Here is a 17,841-nt window from a genome sequence, read left to right as displayed (position 1 = left end):
TCTTCGCTGCGACACTTTACTCTCCTCTCTTCTGCCGCTCTCCTTGTTTCCGCGAGCTTCCCTTTTCTTGTTCCCGTCTTTGTCCTCTCCCAGCCTCCTGCTAGTCGCTGCTTCGGACGTCGATTAGGAGACGAGACACAAAAAATAAAATAGAAGAGTTTAGTGACAGTCTACAACCGATTCTCGTAAGCGTTTTCCCATTTTCTTCTCTCTCGCGCTCTTTATTGCTTTCGTCCCATTCTTTTTGCTGCTGTCGTCATTTTTTTTCTTTTGTCCCTCTCCATTTATCGGTTCCAGCTCTTGCCCAGTATGTGTGCTAGCCCTCTCGCTTATCACCCCAAAGTGGCAAAATGGGATCGGGAAGCGCTGCCCGGCACCCCTTGTTGATTTTCCAGCGTCCCACGGTTTAGAAATCAGCGCTGCCATCGCTGTCGACGATGAAGAATAATGCTCCTAAGGCAAGCTTTGAAAAGCCATGGAAAGAGAAATATCCCCTTCTCTAAGTAGCTGTGGCACTTGCAGGCGTCTTATTCTCTTTTTTTCTTCTTTTCCTGATCTTGGCCGGGAAACGTTCTTCCTCGTGAGCGTGAAAATGTGTCCTACCGTTTTTTCTTACTCCTTTTTATATATTCTCTTGGCGAGACATCTTAATATGAGTTTCTGGGCGAAAACGATTAGTGGCTCGAGCAGAACACAGCGGGCAGCTTAATTTTATTTTAGTCGCCGAGTAGGAGGGAGCTTTGGGTCGTTTGCGGCCGTCTTTCTGCAGGAAACACAATCAGTGTGCGGCATGCATCGGATGCGCAGTCAATGCCGAGCTGTGAGGCGCAACCGCGGAGCCGTTTCCTGCAAAGGAGTACTTCGTCTTGTTGGCTGCAAGTTAATATCTTCCCTTTGCGTCGACTCCTTTCCCGCTATCCCCTTCCTGTTTTTTTTTTGTTACTTACTGCTCGCGGAGTACGCGCACATCGCCTGCCTCGCACGACACCAATAGGGGGCAATGAATTCTTGGATTCATTATTGTACGAACAGAGGCGAAAAAAATGCAATAATTTCAACGATGACAGAGCGCAGCCTTCCGCCAACTCACCCCTGATCCGCTTCCGCTCTCTCCTGTCACACTGTCCCTTCTTCTAGTAAACTGCGCAGAAGACGTGATACAAGCAATTTTCTTTTTGTATTTTTTCTCCTTTTTCACTTCTAGTTAAAAATTTTCGTCTCGGTCTTCATAACCAGCAAGCCCTGTCGGCCATCACCATTTTGTAGTACGCTTCGTATTGGCAAACGCATGTCCGTCACTGGTTTGTCGTCGCGGTCGTTAAAGCTTGTTCTGCCATTTATTTATTTATGGAAGTTCTGCAAGTGCCTGTGCACAGCTTCATTGCTCTTCCCTTCCAGTTTTAGAGCCAGCTCCTTGCTGAACCGATATGTAATTTCGTGTGAAGGAAGCCAAATGCTGTTCAAGTCGGTTTTGGGCGAAAAATCTCAATCGCCTAAGTCATTTCCGCCACCGTCAGTATTTACGGCCTTCCGGGCAGTCTCACATTGCTGCACCTGTAATTAACGGTATTTATTATATTTTTCACAGCAAATGCTGCCATCTTCTTTTCAAGATAATATAAATCACACCAACAATAACCAAAAAACGAGGCTTTTCTGGTGTATAGTCCAACGGCCTTTTGGTGAGGGCTGCCACATAATGAAAATTAAAGGCAAGGCAGTTTAAGAATCGCTTCTGCACCCTGACCTCCTTTCCTGCATTCAGGTCAAAGTGCATGGCTCTGTTCTTCACCACATTTTCAACGTCAGTGCTGGACCAAAAAAGCCTCTTCACAGTGGCAGCTTCATAATAACAGAAGTAAGAGCACTGCGGCCCTTTTATGGGTTAGGGTGCTTTCTTTTTTCTTCTTGACAGCAGTTTGAAGTGCATATAATTTTATTTCATAATGTTCTTCATGTATTCAGGCAGAAATTAGTTCAACGACCGTCATTTTGTGCCAATATCTAGCATATATTACACTTCTGTCGTGGCATGCCAGCCATATTCAATGTGTCCGTGGAAAACCAAATCCACGTATCGGAAGCGAATGATAGCCCGTATGAAACGGAGGTCTGTCCTAAATAGAATCTATTAATAGCATGCTGCTTTAATTAGCACCATACCTATACAATAAAAGCAAACCGCTTCTGATACCATCCAGTGGAGCAGACGATGTCCTGCATAGGTTTAATTAGAAGAATTCTGCGGAATCAAGTCGATGGAGCGGCTCCGTGCCATGGGACGACGAAATAAAGTCCCCCTCTTTGCATTCTTTAACGCGCATGAAGATATCAGTACACAACCCCTTTGCACTCAGCCCCATCGATGTGCGACTGCGGCGGTTGCGGTCGAACTCGGAGCTTTGATCTTTGTATAAATGCGGCGTAGCAACTGCTTCATCGCGGCGGTTCAACAAGCGTTCACAATGGCACATGAGGGTGTGCTCACAATAGCATGACGACTGCACGCTATGTATGTGGACAGGGAGGTCGCCAGTGTTACAGTATTCAAAGTCTTACATTTCTTCCGCTTTTTTGCCCTGTACGGTAACATCTCCAACGCGCACAAAAAAAGGGCACTAATTTTCGCCTGTTTGGATTAAAAAAAAAACATCTGCAAGATGCGTAAGGCGCCGTACTTGGGAGCTGCATAACAGTTTACCGAACGGAAGCGCCCGCATGGCAAACGAAACATCTGGAAAAGGCCAATTACAATGCCGCTGTGCCGTATGTTCATACGTTATTATCATCGGTGCAAATGAACTCAGACATTGGATTGTTTACGCATATGGTCGTTTTCATGCGGGGTGAGCGTTCTTCCATTACGCTAAGAACCCCTAGCAGCCATTGTATCGAAATTTTGCCTCTGAATTAAAAAGCATCACAAATCAATGCGATTATTTCTTTTCTGCTTTCCGTTTCTGAAAATCTGCTGTTAAAAACGCACACGCACGAAAGTATTATCATTATAATCATCATCAAGCTAATACATGCACTGAAAGACAAAGGCCTCGTCCACTGCCGTCCAATGAACCCTCTTTTGCGCCAGCTTTCGTCACCGCTTACTGCTCTTTGCCGCTTCGTGCTGCGTTCGCGTGCTCTTGGAATCCACCCCGTCACCATAAAGACCATCGGTTACTTTCCTTTCGCCTTGCATGCCCTCCCCATGTCTATTTCTTCTTTACTTCTGCTGGGATATCATTATTTCGTGTTTGTTACCTAACCCATTTTCCTTCCTTTCTCTCTCTTTATCGTTGGCGCTCTCACTTTCCTTTCCATAACTCGCTGCACTATCCTCAACTTAAATTAAATCCTTTTCATCCTTCAAGTTTCCTCCGCGTAGGTGAGTACTGGAACGATGCAACTGTTATGTGCTCTTTCTTTGAGAAACACTGGTAACCTGCTGTTCACGACCTTAGAGTGGCTCCAAATGCGCTCTTTTCCCCTCTTTTGCACCCATAGGACTGTAGTTGACAAATTGTGCCGAAACTAAACTATGACGGAAAATTGTTTATTCTTGGAGAGGAACTGAGTTGCGTCAACTCGAAACAAAAAAAGCAAACTGGGACAGATGTACGGGAAAAGAAGCTTCAATGACTTAGTGGCCATTAAGCAAATCCACATTTCAGAGGTCAGCACATGATGCGTTGATTCCGTGGAGGAACTTGTATGGGGTATTTTTACGAGACGGTTAACTTTGTTATAATATATGTACAATATAATACCCCTGTCACACGGCGCGTGTAATGTCATTCGCAGGAAATGACAGGCAAAGTGAATGTCATTGCAATCTGACGTTTCCTGTCTACACGGCCATAGGAAATGTCATTTCACTGATATTTGCAATTGATGGCGATGTTCATCGGCAAACTAGGATGATAACAAAATGTTACAAATTATGCTTTTTCCTTACGCATGCTCTGTTTATTGTTAGTAATATAATGCTAAAGATTGACAGGCAATTAAAAAATATATTGGAATGCTAAAGGTCAGCAATAGTCCATGACAGAGCCGCTTACGTATCCAAAGCAAGACAGGCTGAAAGCCGCTTGTGATGCCTCCTGTAGTCAGCAATATGGCGAGCTGTGGAAGTGTTGGTGAAATTGTGACCATGACGAATGATGAGCATTTCAAGCGAGCATTAATTGTTCTCCAGCTGCTGAAAATGAAACGTCGGAACTGGTTGAAGCAAGTGAGGCTTGCTATAGATGAATCCGCGAAGACAACGAGGGATTTGGAACAGCGTCTGCTGGCCAATACTTTTACGTCGGCCGCTGTTTGGGCCTATAATTCATAAGGAATTATCCGAGAAAGATGGACGTTTCCAAGAAATGAAAACTGGTTGGAGGACACTCTGCCTATAATGGGTGTTCATTATTTTAAGCAGGCCTTCCGCGTGAGCCCTGCCACGTTCAGGTACGTGGTGGAATCGCTGCAGTCAGTCTTGCAGCGCTGGTCACGAACATGCGCAAGCCCATTACTGTGGAGAAACGCGTTGCCGTGGGATTGTACCGCTTGTGTTCCAGCGCTGAGGACAGGACAATTGCACATCTTTTTTGGCATCGGCCGGTCCACTGTGAATACTGTATTCAGAAAATTCTGTCAAGTAGTCGTCAACAGCCTTGAGAGCACTTGGCTGCACATGCCACGGCAGATGGCCGAGCACATGCGGGAGTGCTACGCCATCACTGGTTTTCCGCAGGCCATCGGCACGCTAGACGGGTGCCACTTCGCCATATCACGGCTCAAGAAAGATGCAGCAGACTATTACAACTATAAGGGCTGGTACATTCTTTTATATTGCCTTTGAATTTTGTAATACCAGTGCAGGGACAAAACAGTAAATGACTGAAAACGGCATTAATCAAGAAATTTTTGTTTATAAGGTACCACGACATTCAGGTTTCCTTTTAAAAAAACGTCGATTTGTCATAAAGAATCATATGCAGTATGTCTACTGAAATGCAGAATGCTGTATCAGCTCCTTCACTGACAGATGAGCATTTTTTTTCTGCACATGATAAATAGAACACACATCCTCATTTTTGTTTGTTTTGCTTGATAAAAGCTAGCGTTTGAGCCTTTTTTCTCCTTCAAAGTAATGCAGTAAACATTTTCGATATACCTCCCAACCCAAACTGAAATACTAGTTGCTTCAGGTAGACATTCCGCTCACAAAAGAAAGCGTCGACCGGAGAAGAATCATTCATTAGTGTTTTTCAGGTGGCAAAATACATTGCCTAGGAGGAAACCGCTGTAAATCCAAATATTTTTGTATATACACTCCTGTTCTCAGTATTTCTAAACTTGACATCACTACAGACAGTTTCTGCACCATGCTGATAAACCCTTCTTACATGCAGGCACAGCATCATACTGCTGGCGATTGTCGATCACCAGTACCGGTTCCTCTATTTGAGCGTTGGAAGCCCAGGCAGATGCCATGACGCCCATGTGTATGGGCGGTCCAAGCTGAAGAAAATTGTGGACAGTGACCGCTTCAATTCTCCAGTCTCCGTCATTGAAGGGACACCTGTTGCACCAATTATTCTCTGTGACCAAGCCTTTCCCCTCACATCGCATTTGCTGAAGCCATTTTCAAATGCCCCATGCAGTTCAAAACAAGCTCTCTTCAACTATAACCTATCCAGGTCGAGAATTGTGGAAAATGCATTTGGGCGAGTGAAGGCACGCTTCAGATTCATTATGAAGAGAATGGAGTGTAAACCGTCAAATGCAAAGCAGGCCATTAAGGCGTCCTGTACTTTGCACAACATCTGCGAAGCCTTTCGAGACAACGTAGAAGAGCAGTGGGTACAAGATATGCACACATTCAATGCACTGTACCAGCAGCCGTCACACAACAGTAATGCATGTACTGGAGACGGCCAGGACGTGAGGGCTGCACTTGCAGAGTATTTCTGGAAGCAGGCCCAGTAAATTTAGTGACCCATGAGGAGCTCAAAGATACTTTATTTCTAATAAGGGAGTAGTTACACATTGGCATCCACCCAAGCGCAGTCATACGGCATTGGGTGGATGCTAATGAGTAATTACATCCTTATTACAATTCTACTCCACCTTAGGGATTCCCCTAATAATTTCCCCTAATCATTCTAATAATTTTAAATAGATATAAAGATACAAATAGCCCAACTAAGAAAGCATTGCGTGAATTATTTCTTCAGAAATAATTCCTGACTTCTTCGCAGCCAAGTCCAGCTGTTCCCTTGTATGTTTTTGAAAATTTGTTTTTTGCACTTCCGTATTTTCAATAATGATGATTTTTGCTTTTTGACTCTACTGTTTTTGTGAAAACTGTAACCTGGCTATATGTTCGCTTTTTAATTTTGTGTATGTAAAGATTTTGAACTGTATCTGCTCCTTCTTTTTCTGTGCATGTAACGATTTTGAACTGAGTCTGCCCCTGTTCCTTGTAAAGGCTGCCTGGGTCTCGTTAAGCTATATACCTACCGCTTTTAGTCCAGGCAGCCAGCCAGAAGTTTCTGGGAAATAAATGGAATTGAATTGAATATGACCATACTTTATTTCTCCAGGTATTTGAGGAGTGCATCTGTCAACCGTTTCTCAGTGGCTGTTGATTCCAGGAGAATTTCCATCTCCATTCTCCTCAACTCTATTTCTTCTCTCCGGCTTCTTCTGAGGTCGGCGCACAACTTGCGATTTGTGTTGACAAGGTCTTGTAACAGACTCTTGTGTGGCATGCCTGCTTGGCTTCGCTGCTTGGTGGCTGTTTGGTGGTGGTGTTTGGTGGTGGTGTTCGGTGGCTTCACTGTTTGGTGGTGCTGTTTGTAATCTGTGGTCTGTGCTGGGTGCTGCCGGTAAAGGTGAAGAGGGTGAGGGCAGGGCTGACGGTTGGCATCCCGAATCATATGGTGGTGGCGAAGGTGGCTCGGAGACTGCAGCCTGAGTCATCGACCACTCGTCATCAGCTGGTGACGGTGGCTCCTGCTGCATGCTGTCTATTAGCTGAAAAAGAGAAAAAAAGATCTGTGTGTGTAAAGGTGGCTTGCAATGACTCTCCTGGATGTTACTAAGGAAGTGAAACACAGCTACGTGTGGCATGCATTCCTTCACCTCAGCACGCATAGTGTGCGCATTTCTATTTCGAGTATTATTCTATCCTACCCTAGCATTATGTGGCTGCGACATTTCTCTTATGCTATTACCATGTTCAATTTGAATTCATGTGCACAGTTTTACACAGCCACAAGGGGTGCTGAGGGTGATGAATCAATAAACTAGTCATGTTTATCATGTGCCATGCCACCAGACGAACACTATAGATCAATGTGTCATATACCTGAGAATTATCTCTTACTGGGTTTGCAGAAGCCGTGCATTATTCTACAGACGTGTACTTACCATTTCAAAAGAGACATTTTCGTCATCCACTGTTTCATCCATCAGGCTGCTATCGTTGACGGGCAGGCGACCAAGAAAGCGGGCAATATCTTTGTAATAGCGCCATCTAATGGCACCTTGTTGTCTTGCGGCTAAGTTTCCTGCAAGAAAGGTATAAAATTTCTGCAATTTCATTTATTTCTTGAGAGGACTCTACAACATCACTGGTACTAGAAAAGCATTAACCCGTTCTTGGTATGCTGTCTGGTAGTGATATTTGCCCAGCAATGTATTGCATCCATTCTACTTGCACAAGAACTAGTCAAATGCAGCTTTTCACACATTTCGACACTTCAGCAGTTTTGAATAAAATTAATTTGCCCAAGTCATTAGAAGAAAAGGGTGGTCGTCGGACGCACAAAGCAAAAACAAAAACACTGGGAAATGAACTAGTACTTCGAGAGCAGTCAAATTAATGGAAGTCTTGCAATAAAATATTAAAAACAAATGCATTAACGATGCGTTTGCATACTCAGCTATAGTAAATGTATCACTACAAAGTAGCGCCGCATGTGCTGGCGTAACAAAAGGAATCTACGGACAGATTGCATCAGAGATTACTTAAAATAAGCGCCGTGTGAATGGCGAGGCACAGGCCGATTGTTCTTCAGTGCCTCTTTAAAAGCGTGTGCGCGTGGTACCATACATTGTCCCGACCGCTGAAAACGGCACGCACACGGTGACGGGGCCTTGTAAGTAAATGGTTTGGTTTATGTGGCTTAATGTTCCAAAGCGACTCAGGCTATGAGAAACGCCGCGGTGGAGGGCTCCGGAATTTCGACAACCTAGGGTTCTTTAACGCGCACTGACATCGCATAGCACACGGGCCCTACCATTTAGCCTCCATCGAAATGCGACCGCCGCGGCCAGGATCGAACCCGCGTCTTTCAGCAGCTGAGCACTTGTAATGTAGGAGTAAGTTTTCACTTACCAGTACCTGTTTGCGAGGTTTTCGATCTTCGATTTTATTTGTTTGATTGATTTTTGCACACCTTGCGCGCGAAGACATTCGGCCATGGCGACGTACACCTGCAGGTTGCGCTTCGCCCGGCGCAGATCGCCGATATGATCTTCCCAGACTTTGAGAAGTTCGCGCGTTTTTTCATCGGTCCAATGCGCCTTTGGCTTGTGATTTTGCGCTGACGAGGCTGTGCAACTGTCTTCCATGGCAGATGGCATGCGAAAATGCAGTCACGCCAACCACGCTTCGTCCGCACTGTCAAAACCGAGAACGAGTTGTAAACAAACATGGCTGACAAGGGCCGTCGGTGACTGGGAAGAAGAATATAGTTGTACATCTTCAGACATCCTCCTGTACGTCAAAAAAAGATTTCAAATATATTACAAGTGCAAACAGTGAAAGTTTTTATTGTTTATATTATGTTTTCACTAATCAGTTTTGTAATTTTTCTCCAAGTCGCTGTCGTCGAGATTACACAGGTCGCGCGTGCATGAGTTCGGGAAACTCATTCACTGGACGAATATCATTAGCTGTGAATCCAATTGACTGTGCCCGCGTAGCAGCAAAAAAAAAACCATTCAAATGTAATGTCATTCGCTGCGAATGACATTCAACGTCCCGTGTGACAGGGGTATAAAATACATGTATTGGGCACATGGATGATGGACGAAACAACTGCCGAGAGCGCAATGTTTCTGATTTTGACCAGGTAAACCTCATGCGATGCTATAATTTTGGGGCTCTTTTCGATATCGGTGCCGAAAGACAAAGGTACCCACCGTCCCTCATGTTCAATACACGTTGATAGATAAACCGTACTTTTACATAAGGATGCACTTTGTGCACAGCGTCCTTGATCAGCCTAATAATGTAAAGTGCAGTTTATTTTGTGGGCAATAAACGAAGCAAAATTTACTCGCGACACACTGCTGTTCTAGTGGTTGCATACTGCATATTGATGACAAAAAAAGAAAAGCCAATGATTTTTAGTGAGTCACAGAGTTTATTTTAGTGGACCCAAAGTTTGTCACATGATGCTATCGTGCTCGTTTGATGAGAAAAGCTTTAGCCGCCTAAGCCTTCAGTGCGAGTGAAATAGCATTGATGTCATTGAAAAATGTTCCCGTTGAGTGTGCTTCTGTGCTCATCTCTCTTAGACACAGATGCAGTAAATGAAGATCAATTGAAAACAGCCAAATAAGAAGAACCGTGGCGTAAGCTATACCAAACTATATGTACAGAAAAAAAAACGCGCCCAAAATCTTCACAGGGACACCCAGTTACATTATGTGTTGACAGTGCAGTGGAATTAGAAGCTGTTGATGCCTTTACCGGGGGTGACGTCACTTGTTGTCTGGTGATATAACTTCCCTCCAGCCAATGGGAATAATCCGGTCTTATATCATCACTTCGTTCTCGCGAATGGGCAAATTTTATAACTGATGATACATATTTTCCGGTGAGGCTTTTAATGCTATCTCATTAATAAGGCAACATGGCTAGAGAGGCTCCTAGTGTTTAGTGCACTTGTTAGTGCTTTATAAACGTGGTTATCGCCGCCCGAGTCCGCACAGCTGCAACAGCTGAAATGAAGCAGGCACATGGCAGCTTCGTTACAGCAGGCAGCAAAAAAGTATACTGCGATTGAGGCAGAGAGCGTAGAGGTGAAAGTACTATCGTTGTTGCAAATCAAATAAAACACAGTCATGATTGCACCATCTGGGTGCAGTGTATGCGTGGCGCCTGCGACCGTCAGAAGCTGCATTGCAAAGTGTTACGGTCAGGCTGTGGGGCAAGGCTTCTGACGACTCACATTTTGGCACGCCCTCTTGGACAAAAAAAAACGAAAACAGAACTGTACTTTCCATGACCAACCATAACGAGCTGAGAAGCTGGAACTTTGACGTAGCATCTGTTCAGGAAAAGCTTCACCATCGTGTTTATCACTGAGATTCTTGAGGCAGCAGTAACCAATGTGCTTGGCGTGACTTCTAAGTTATTGGAGAAAGTTAATATATAATTAGAATCTTAGTCACCGACAGCACGGAAAATGTGCTTATTGTAACAGAATATCGAAATGCCATCTGGGTATTTGATACATAACTGTTGGCAAAAACCTCGCGACTGGTTGAACGCATTTTAAGACAATAAATTTGGTAGAAGGCACATATTTATTTTGCTTCGCATGTAAATAACTTAAAGGCAACAAGGACATGCCAGCTATGAATTAATTCAAATGAGGGCCTTTTAATGCAAAATGAACCAAGCATTTCTATCCGTTGTTCATAATACAGGCACCGCTCAAAGCCGTAGTGTTCAGCGTAGTTTTTTTCTCAGAATGCTGCTTGTGATGCTGTTGATTTCAAAAGCTTCGGAAATTTATGTCAGGGGGACCAGTGCTATGCGTTGTTCATGTACTGGCAATTAGGCGGCAATAATTCCATGCGTTGGGAAGTGACTTAATATGTTCAGCTAGTTTAGAAACTCGCGTTATCCCTGGTAATCTCGATTAGAAAAATATACATTTGAAGTTGTGAAGGTTTGAAAAATTTATGACTGCCCACACAGGTTTGCGTGTATTCATGTTCTAATGGAGAGCGAACAAAGAGCCCTAGGTGCGCCTATTCCTCGCTGTTCTTACATGAGTGCTGATCCATCTAGTGCGTCCTGTGCATCGAATAACCCGCGACGCCTCATCTCTCTGATCTAGACTGTAATCAAACGGACGCACATCGGATTACGTCAGTATCGTGAGATTGTAATAAGACTAGGATATAAAAAGTCTACTTCACTTCCGCTATCAGGAATTCTTTTGTTTCTCTTCGGAGAAGTACGCTATATAAGTTCGCCTCTCAACCGTGAAGTTTATAATTCATTCGGCTTGAGTTTCGAAATAATTACTCTACCTTATTAGCTATTTGACAAGCCATGGTAAACATCAAAGAAAACAGACCATACGCGTGACGCAGGGCACCACTGAACAACTCACCGTCGTCTGTTGCGTGTTCAGTGACTGCTTTACCGCACCAACACAGCTGCGAAGTTCTGGCTACTTGCCAAGTTGAAGTTACTCTGTTAATGTGATCGACTTGGCTTTCCTTTTTTGAATTTTTTATGAATGGGGGGGGGGGGGGGGAGGGCGCTCGGAAGGTGGCTTTCATTTGTGATAAGCATTTATTATGAGAACCATCTCGTCTTGACATGACTATTTACGAAGTCTATTTCACGTTGGTGATTCCATGCCTCCTTTCGCGATATTACCTAAGGCCAAGTGAGGTACCCATAAAGCCCATTGAGTAACTGAGGGACCGTCTTGCGAGACCGCGAGCTCGCTATTAGCATTATCTGAACTATTTAGACGTAGCCCGATTTCGTATACTTTTAAAATGGTAATGACCATCAATTGCTTCAAGGTGCATTAAATAACTGACAGCCCCTTTTACATGTGACATCGTATTATTTTTCCGCTTTCGAACGCATCCTGAATGAACTAGCTTCTTGAAGAAATGTACAAAACGTGTGATTCACTATTCAGTCTTCGTCTCTTACGGTTCTTTTCATATATTCAGACTTTGTTATATATTCTGGCGATGCAGTTTGCTAGCAACTTTGTGTTTTCTTTTGTTATTGGTCTCTGTGTATAGTTTTACCCTTCATTCATGTCCTTAAGCCGTATGAACCGAAACTTCTGAAATTTCAAAAAAATTAAATAATTTTATATTTAATTGTTTATTTCACTTCATAATTCCGAATCATCGTTTTATTGGTGGAAATATTTTCCCCAAAACCGAGCATTGAGCCACCCTGCAATGCTGGATACTATGCAAATTCGTTACCTGTAACGTGTAGTAAAGCTTCAAGCATTTCACGTGAAGTTCGAAATCACATTTTTCATCAAGCGCGGTGGTTTCTTTATGGCAATACGCAAAATTATTTGTTTTTCTCGCAGAATTACAATGTATTCGAAATTAAAAAAAAAAGATGTCCGTTGAAGGCTGGCGGATCTTTCTGAATGCAAAAAACTGAACGCACACAACACATTCGTTACAGAGGAGAAGTTTATGCCCTCTTTAAACTACGCTAGCGTGTGCAAGATTTTACACACTGAAGTTTTAGACTTACTCCCCGAAAGAGTGATGCCCTATATGTGGGTCGCTAGGCACATATGAGCTAAGTGCACTTCAGCTTGACATTGTTTTTTTTCCTTTGCTGCAATGTAGGATACAGACTCCAAATATGTATGCTATCTGGTGAAATCAGTTGTTAATTAATATGTATTGAGCGCTTGTCCTTGTCAAGTATGGTGACATTGCTTCTTTTCTGCTTTCATTATATACTTGTAATGATCCTTCAATAGTGCAGACAGCATCAGTAAAGAAAGAAAGAACAAATAAATTCATGTGGGGCGCTCAAAAGCATTATCATAAAGTAACCTGCAAAGCAGCGTGAACGTGAGACATTCAAGAAGAACATCAAAATTTTTTGCGGTTTGACAGAAATCATCCCGTGCCCTAACGGCACGCAATAACTGTTCGAAGAAATAATTTAGGTTTTGCCAACAGTAACGATCACATTTCAGGTTAACGTACCACTCATGAATGGGAAGTGCAGCAAATTAATTGTTCAGTGACAGTTTTCTGGTGCAGTGCTTGGCTGTGACGGGATCAGCGGTGCCATTAGCGCTGCCGTTCGGTTGAGATAAAAATGCTTACCTCAGCATTCGTCCTTTAACAGGTGTATGCGCCCTATAGTGACGCCAGCTGTCGTCTTCCTGCTAGGAGATCGTCAGTACAGTGCTACTCAGATCAACGTCCCTCACACGGCACAAACGTCTTTTTGTTCGATACGAAAAAAAAATATGCGAATGTCTTGTGCTCACATCAGCGCTTCAAGCACACTCGCGCACACCACAACAAAGGAAAAAAATTCAGTCTCAGAACTGGGGAAACATCCCGACAATGTCGTGCAGTACACTCCCAGTCGCACAGGTTAGCGATGCCAGCAGAAAATTGCCTCGATAACTGACTTTTGGCAAGGAAGAGAAAAACTTCTAAGGATGACGAAATCTGAAAAAGGATATCATTCGCGGAAAATGAATGTTCCTATGCCGCACGATGGTGTCCACACAGGATTCAAAAGTGTCAGGGGCAGTCGCGGTGACCACGGCAGGTAATGCTCAGCGGGCAACCGAGTGGGGTCCCGTCATTCGACGAAGCACAACACTGCGGAGAGTTTGGTCTTCCGATACATCCCTCGTGTCACTTCTGATCTGTAGGATGCGATCCAAAGGTTGACAGTACAGTGAGGGACGGGTTGACGGCAGCGCAGCTTGTCACAGTAGGAGGAGAATAAGATGGACGCGAATGTTAATCGCCGAGTACGGGCTTCGCGAAGTCTACGAAAAGACGAGTATTCGCCAAAGGAGGAGACGTCGAGCCAGGCACGCGCACGCTATAGAAAGTACGTGAGCGCCTGGTGACAGCTGATCAGTGTCCAAAGAGTACGAGCGGCGCTTCCACAGCCCTCAAGAAGCGGAGATGTTCGGCAGCGCAGAGCGAGGGCGAGCGCGGAGACTGTATCGGTTACCGCAGTCGACAAACGGAACCGCCGCTGCCGCCGCCAGCCGAAGGCGCGCAGCGCGCCGTTTCTGCAGTGCGGAGAGAGCGGAGAGCAGCGACAGTGCGCAGCGCACGAGTTCTGACGGGGACTGTGCGAGGCGCGATCCGGGCGCTCAGACTTAGGGGCCGGAGACCCGGAGTTCCGATCACGTGGCCGCCGGAAAAGGAGAGGGCTTAAAGAGAGAGAGGGAGAGGGGAGCTCTGGAGAAAGGGAGCGACGGGGCAATCCCGCGGGCGCGAAGGGAACAACAACAAACGCTGATCCTGGGAGACGACGGGTAGAAAAAGAAAGAGCGGGGGGAACCGCTGCGGAGGAAGGTCGCGCCATCTGTCGAAACATAGACAAACTTGCTTTGAAAAGAGTAAATCATAAACGGTTTTTGCTGAGTTCTAGTTACTTTTTTTAGTTGCGTGTTGGCATGAGGACATCAGCTAAGAAGGTGCACTTAACAAGCACTCACCTTTCTTTCAAACAAATCTATTCGTGAGCTTTCGTTTAAACAGAAACGCTGCGTCTTTCGAAAAGGAACAAAACTGGATGTTAAGTGCGTAGAACTTTGCGTGGCTATCCATGGTGCTCGTGCTCACGCACTGTCATATTTGCTGTTATTCAGTGTAATATTTTCTTTGACGCAAGGATTGCCGAAACTTGGCCCCTTCAGAATGTTCTCGGAATATGCAGTCTTTCACCCTATGCCGTTTTAACGCCCTGCTTCTGTATGGGCTCTAGAATTATCTCGCCTCTCATTGAAACGAATTGCAACATACCTGCTCTCTCTGTATCTGCATACGCTGTTTTAAATATGCTCGTTTGTTGTGGCATTTCCAAAAGTGCCCGAGACACGGGGCTTCGCGGGCATTGATACTGACTTTGCTCATTCCCAATAAAGTCAAGGCATGAGTTGAATATTAGGTTGTAAGCGATTTCTCCCGTGGCTCACGTTTTGTTTCAGTTTACAAATAGAAGGCGATACGCCCCAGCCTTAATGCCTTTCTACGTGATCAGAGCTGCCTCTGGTTGATGTGATAATGCAAACTGGTGCCAATTGTGTGCGCACTACGTATTAACCTGGGACCGCGTTATAGGGCTGCCCGAGCTGTAGAAAATGAGTATTTTTTAAAGCCACAATGTGGTAACTTTGACTGGAAAGAAATCCTCATCGCAGGTTTTCAGCAGCACTTACAGCTTAACGTCTATAGGAACCGTCGTGATTAATCACTTCAAGAAACAAACAGTTTGAAGGTTGACCGAGGGGGCTTTTCGACAGTACTCTCCCCGTGCAAAGACGTAGAACGCGCTTTTAACCAACCGAAATGTGTATAATTTAGAAAGGTGCATATAATAGAAGTTTATACGAATGGGATTCATTTCGAAGCGTAAGATTCTTGATCATGTTAAACTGCGCATTCGATATTTTATATTCAACCTCTCTTTTTATTGAATATTGCTTAGTGTTTTTGTGGTGGTTTCTTACAACCACGGTTTTTGTAAATTTTACTAACTTTGAATAAACATGATCAATCTTTTATATAGACAAAGCCTCTTCGCAGCCACATTTTTTTGTGAAACTTTAGGCAATATTTAGTAATAGGTTCAGTCTTGCTTTCGAAGTATATACGTGCTGCTTCTTCTTGCATTTATATCTAATTTCTGTCGACGTCTGAGGTGGTAAAAATAATATGGCATGTGTACGGGGGCAATTTAGACCGTTTCTTCTTTTTTTGTAGCTCGTCCTTTAGTTGACCTTTATCAGGGATAATACATCTCGCTTCACTTATCGATCTTCGCTTAGTCCTGCCTGGCGACAGCCGCGACCGCAACATACAGGCAAATTTCCAAGCATCGTCACTATGCCTGAGTGTCTGTCACCTCCGATTGTGTTACCCATCCGTTAGTATCCACTATGTCACCTTGAGAGGCCAACGCCTATCTCTTCAGCTCAATACACGCCCAGGACAACTCCAAGCCACCTGCCTGATTTCAACTTGCATAGGACCTGTTCAAGTTTGTTTCTCATCCGCGCTACTCTACATGTGCTTCCTATTGTTGCCGCAATCGCTTTCCTTTCCTTTGCTCGCTGCGGTTTGGCGCGCAGCGAGCGATATACGGGTGCAACCAGATACGTTAGTACTGCCAGCAGGCCAGAATTATGCTCTCTTTTTAGAACAGATGTCAATCAGCTGCTGTACCCAATTTGAGAGTACCCGCCAAACGTGACCAAACCTATTCTAAAGGTCGCGCTAAATTCTTGCTAACAGTAAAACTCGCCCCAACTACTTCACCTTGCCGTATATGCTATTATCCGACTGGTGTTCATGGTCCCGTACAAAGCCTTCCATTTTATTTACTATCACTCCTCTCACCAGCAATTTTTGCGCATGTTTGTGAGTTAAGTTCGGCTCTAATCTCAAGTTTCTTCATCATACAGCTTACGGAAAAAAGAAAATTTCTCTCGGAAAACTTGTTCTCGTCAAAACTCGTCCTTTCTTTTCCAGTTCTACTCTTAAGTCACAGTGCTAGGCATTCATTCATTCCCGTATTGACTACGCCATACTGTCATGGGGCAACATTTACAATACTCATTTGTCATCGTTACAACCCCGTAAAAATGGAGCAATTAGAATATTAACCTCCAGAGCATATAATAGTTACACAGCGCAGCTATTCCATGATAACCATATTTTACCTGTTTCTGAACATGTAACTTGTAATCTTGACAGTTTTCTGTTCAGGCTGAAAAATAAAGATTCCTGTGGCTCTCAGTTCAAACGCATTCCTCATCAATACGAAACGACCGAGATTTGCGGTAAATCATAACCGGATTTTGCTCAAGATATGGACTAATCACGGAAAACAAACAGTTCATCTCTCATCGCTCGGTTTTTGAAATAATCTACCGCCTGCCTTAAACCACGAGAAAACACACAGGTTTAGCCCAGAGCTCAAGAATTTCTTAATATTGAGGTATAACTTCACGAAATTTTTCTAGTCTTTATTCCGCTTTTTTTTTTGTGGGCTCGAATGTCATATTTCCTTTACATTTCCGCCTTCTTTTTTATTGTATTGCTGCCTAATCTAGTGCAAAATGTTACACCTGCTCCCTTTTTATAAGAAATGTGGCGATTTATGCATTACGTAAAGGATTTGAAATTACCATTGTTTTCTTTGCTAACCTTTTTTCAGTGCGGCGTTTTGTTTTTAACACTTTCATGCCCGTTATGTACAGAAGGTCCCAATTCAGTCTCAAACTATGCGACCTCCTCCTGAATACTTTTTCATGTAATATGTCAATCCATTAAATAAAATCGATTCTAATTCTGGTTCTTAACAAACGAGTCTAGTTACTTTTAAATATGTTTTTGCGCATATGGTTTGGTTTTGTGGGTGTTTAAAGTTCCAAAGCGACTCAGGCTATGAGGGACGCCGTGGTGAAGGGCTCCGGAACTTTCGGCCACCTGGGGTTCTTTAATGTGCACTGACGTTGCGCAGTACAAAGGCCTCTAGAATTCGCCTCCATCGAAATTTGCCCGCCGCGGCCGGAATCGAACCCGCGTCTTTATGGTCAGCAGCCGAGCGCCATAGATATTGAGCCACCGCGGGGGCTTCCCAGTGAATGTCATAAAATACCGGTCAGGAAGGGTGAGAGGCAGGGAGTCATGATCTGAGGAGAGGAGTTTACAACGGGTTCATTTTACGTATTTACAGGACTACGCAAAGTTCATTAGCAAGACAGGGAGAAACCAGAAGGTCCCCGCAGACATGCCGTCTAGCTGCTTTAATAAGGTTGGTCGCGCCCA

General features: G+C 44.2%; 2 protein-coding genes across 2 annotated transcripts in view; both read right to left on the bottom strand.

The window, feature by feature from the left end:
* The window catches only part of Ccn (cellular communication network factor protein Ccn), a 348,489-nt gene extending 334,351 nt beyond the window's left edge, over positions 1 to 14,138 (bottom strand). Inside the window, exon 1 of the mRNA XM_077636042.1 lies at positions 13,138 to 14,138. The gene's annotated coding sequence lies outside the window, so the exon portion shown is untranslated. The remainder of the gene's footprint in view (positions 1 to 13,137) is intronic.
* On the bottom strand, positions 6,628 to 7,525 carry LOC144124546 (uncharacterized). The gene is made up of 2 exons (XM_077657290.1): positions 7,426 to 7,525; positions 6,628 to 7,029 (listed from the first exon to the last, which is right to left on the bottom strand). The coding sequence occupies exons 1-2, from the start codon at positions 7,465 to 7,467 to the stop codon at positions 6,628 to 6,630; spliced, it is 444 nt and encodes a 147-aa protein (XP_077513416.1). The 5' UTR covers positions 7,468 to 7,525.
* Positions 14,139 to 17,841: the final 3,703 nt, after the last annotated feature.

Source organism: Amblyomma americanum, chromosome 1, assembly GCF_052857255.1.
Source record: "Amblyomma americanum isolate KBUSLIRL-KWMA chromosome 1, ASM5285725v1, whole genome shotgun sequence".
Taxonomy (NCBI): Eukaryota; Metazoa; Arthropoda; class Arachnida; order Ixodida; family Ixodidae; genus Amblyomma; species Amblyomma americanum.
The sequence above is the reverse complement of the archived record's forward strand: the minus strand, read 5'-3'. Positions and strand labels throughout refer to the sequence as shown.

What these genes read in the sequence shown, in the direction of transcription:
- LOC144124546 (XM_077657290.1), bottom strand. Translation starts at nt 7,467, where the DNA reads ATGGATGAAACAGTGGATGACGAAAATGTCTCTTTTGAAATG. An exon ending in AAAATGTCTCTTTTGAAATG is followed by an intron (nt 7,030 to 7,425) that starts GTAAGTACACGT and finishes TCTCTTTTTCAG; the next exon opens with CTAATAGACAGCATGCAGCA.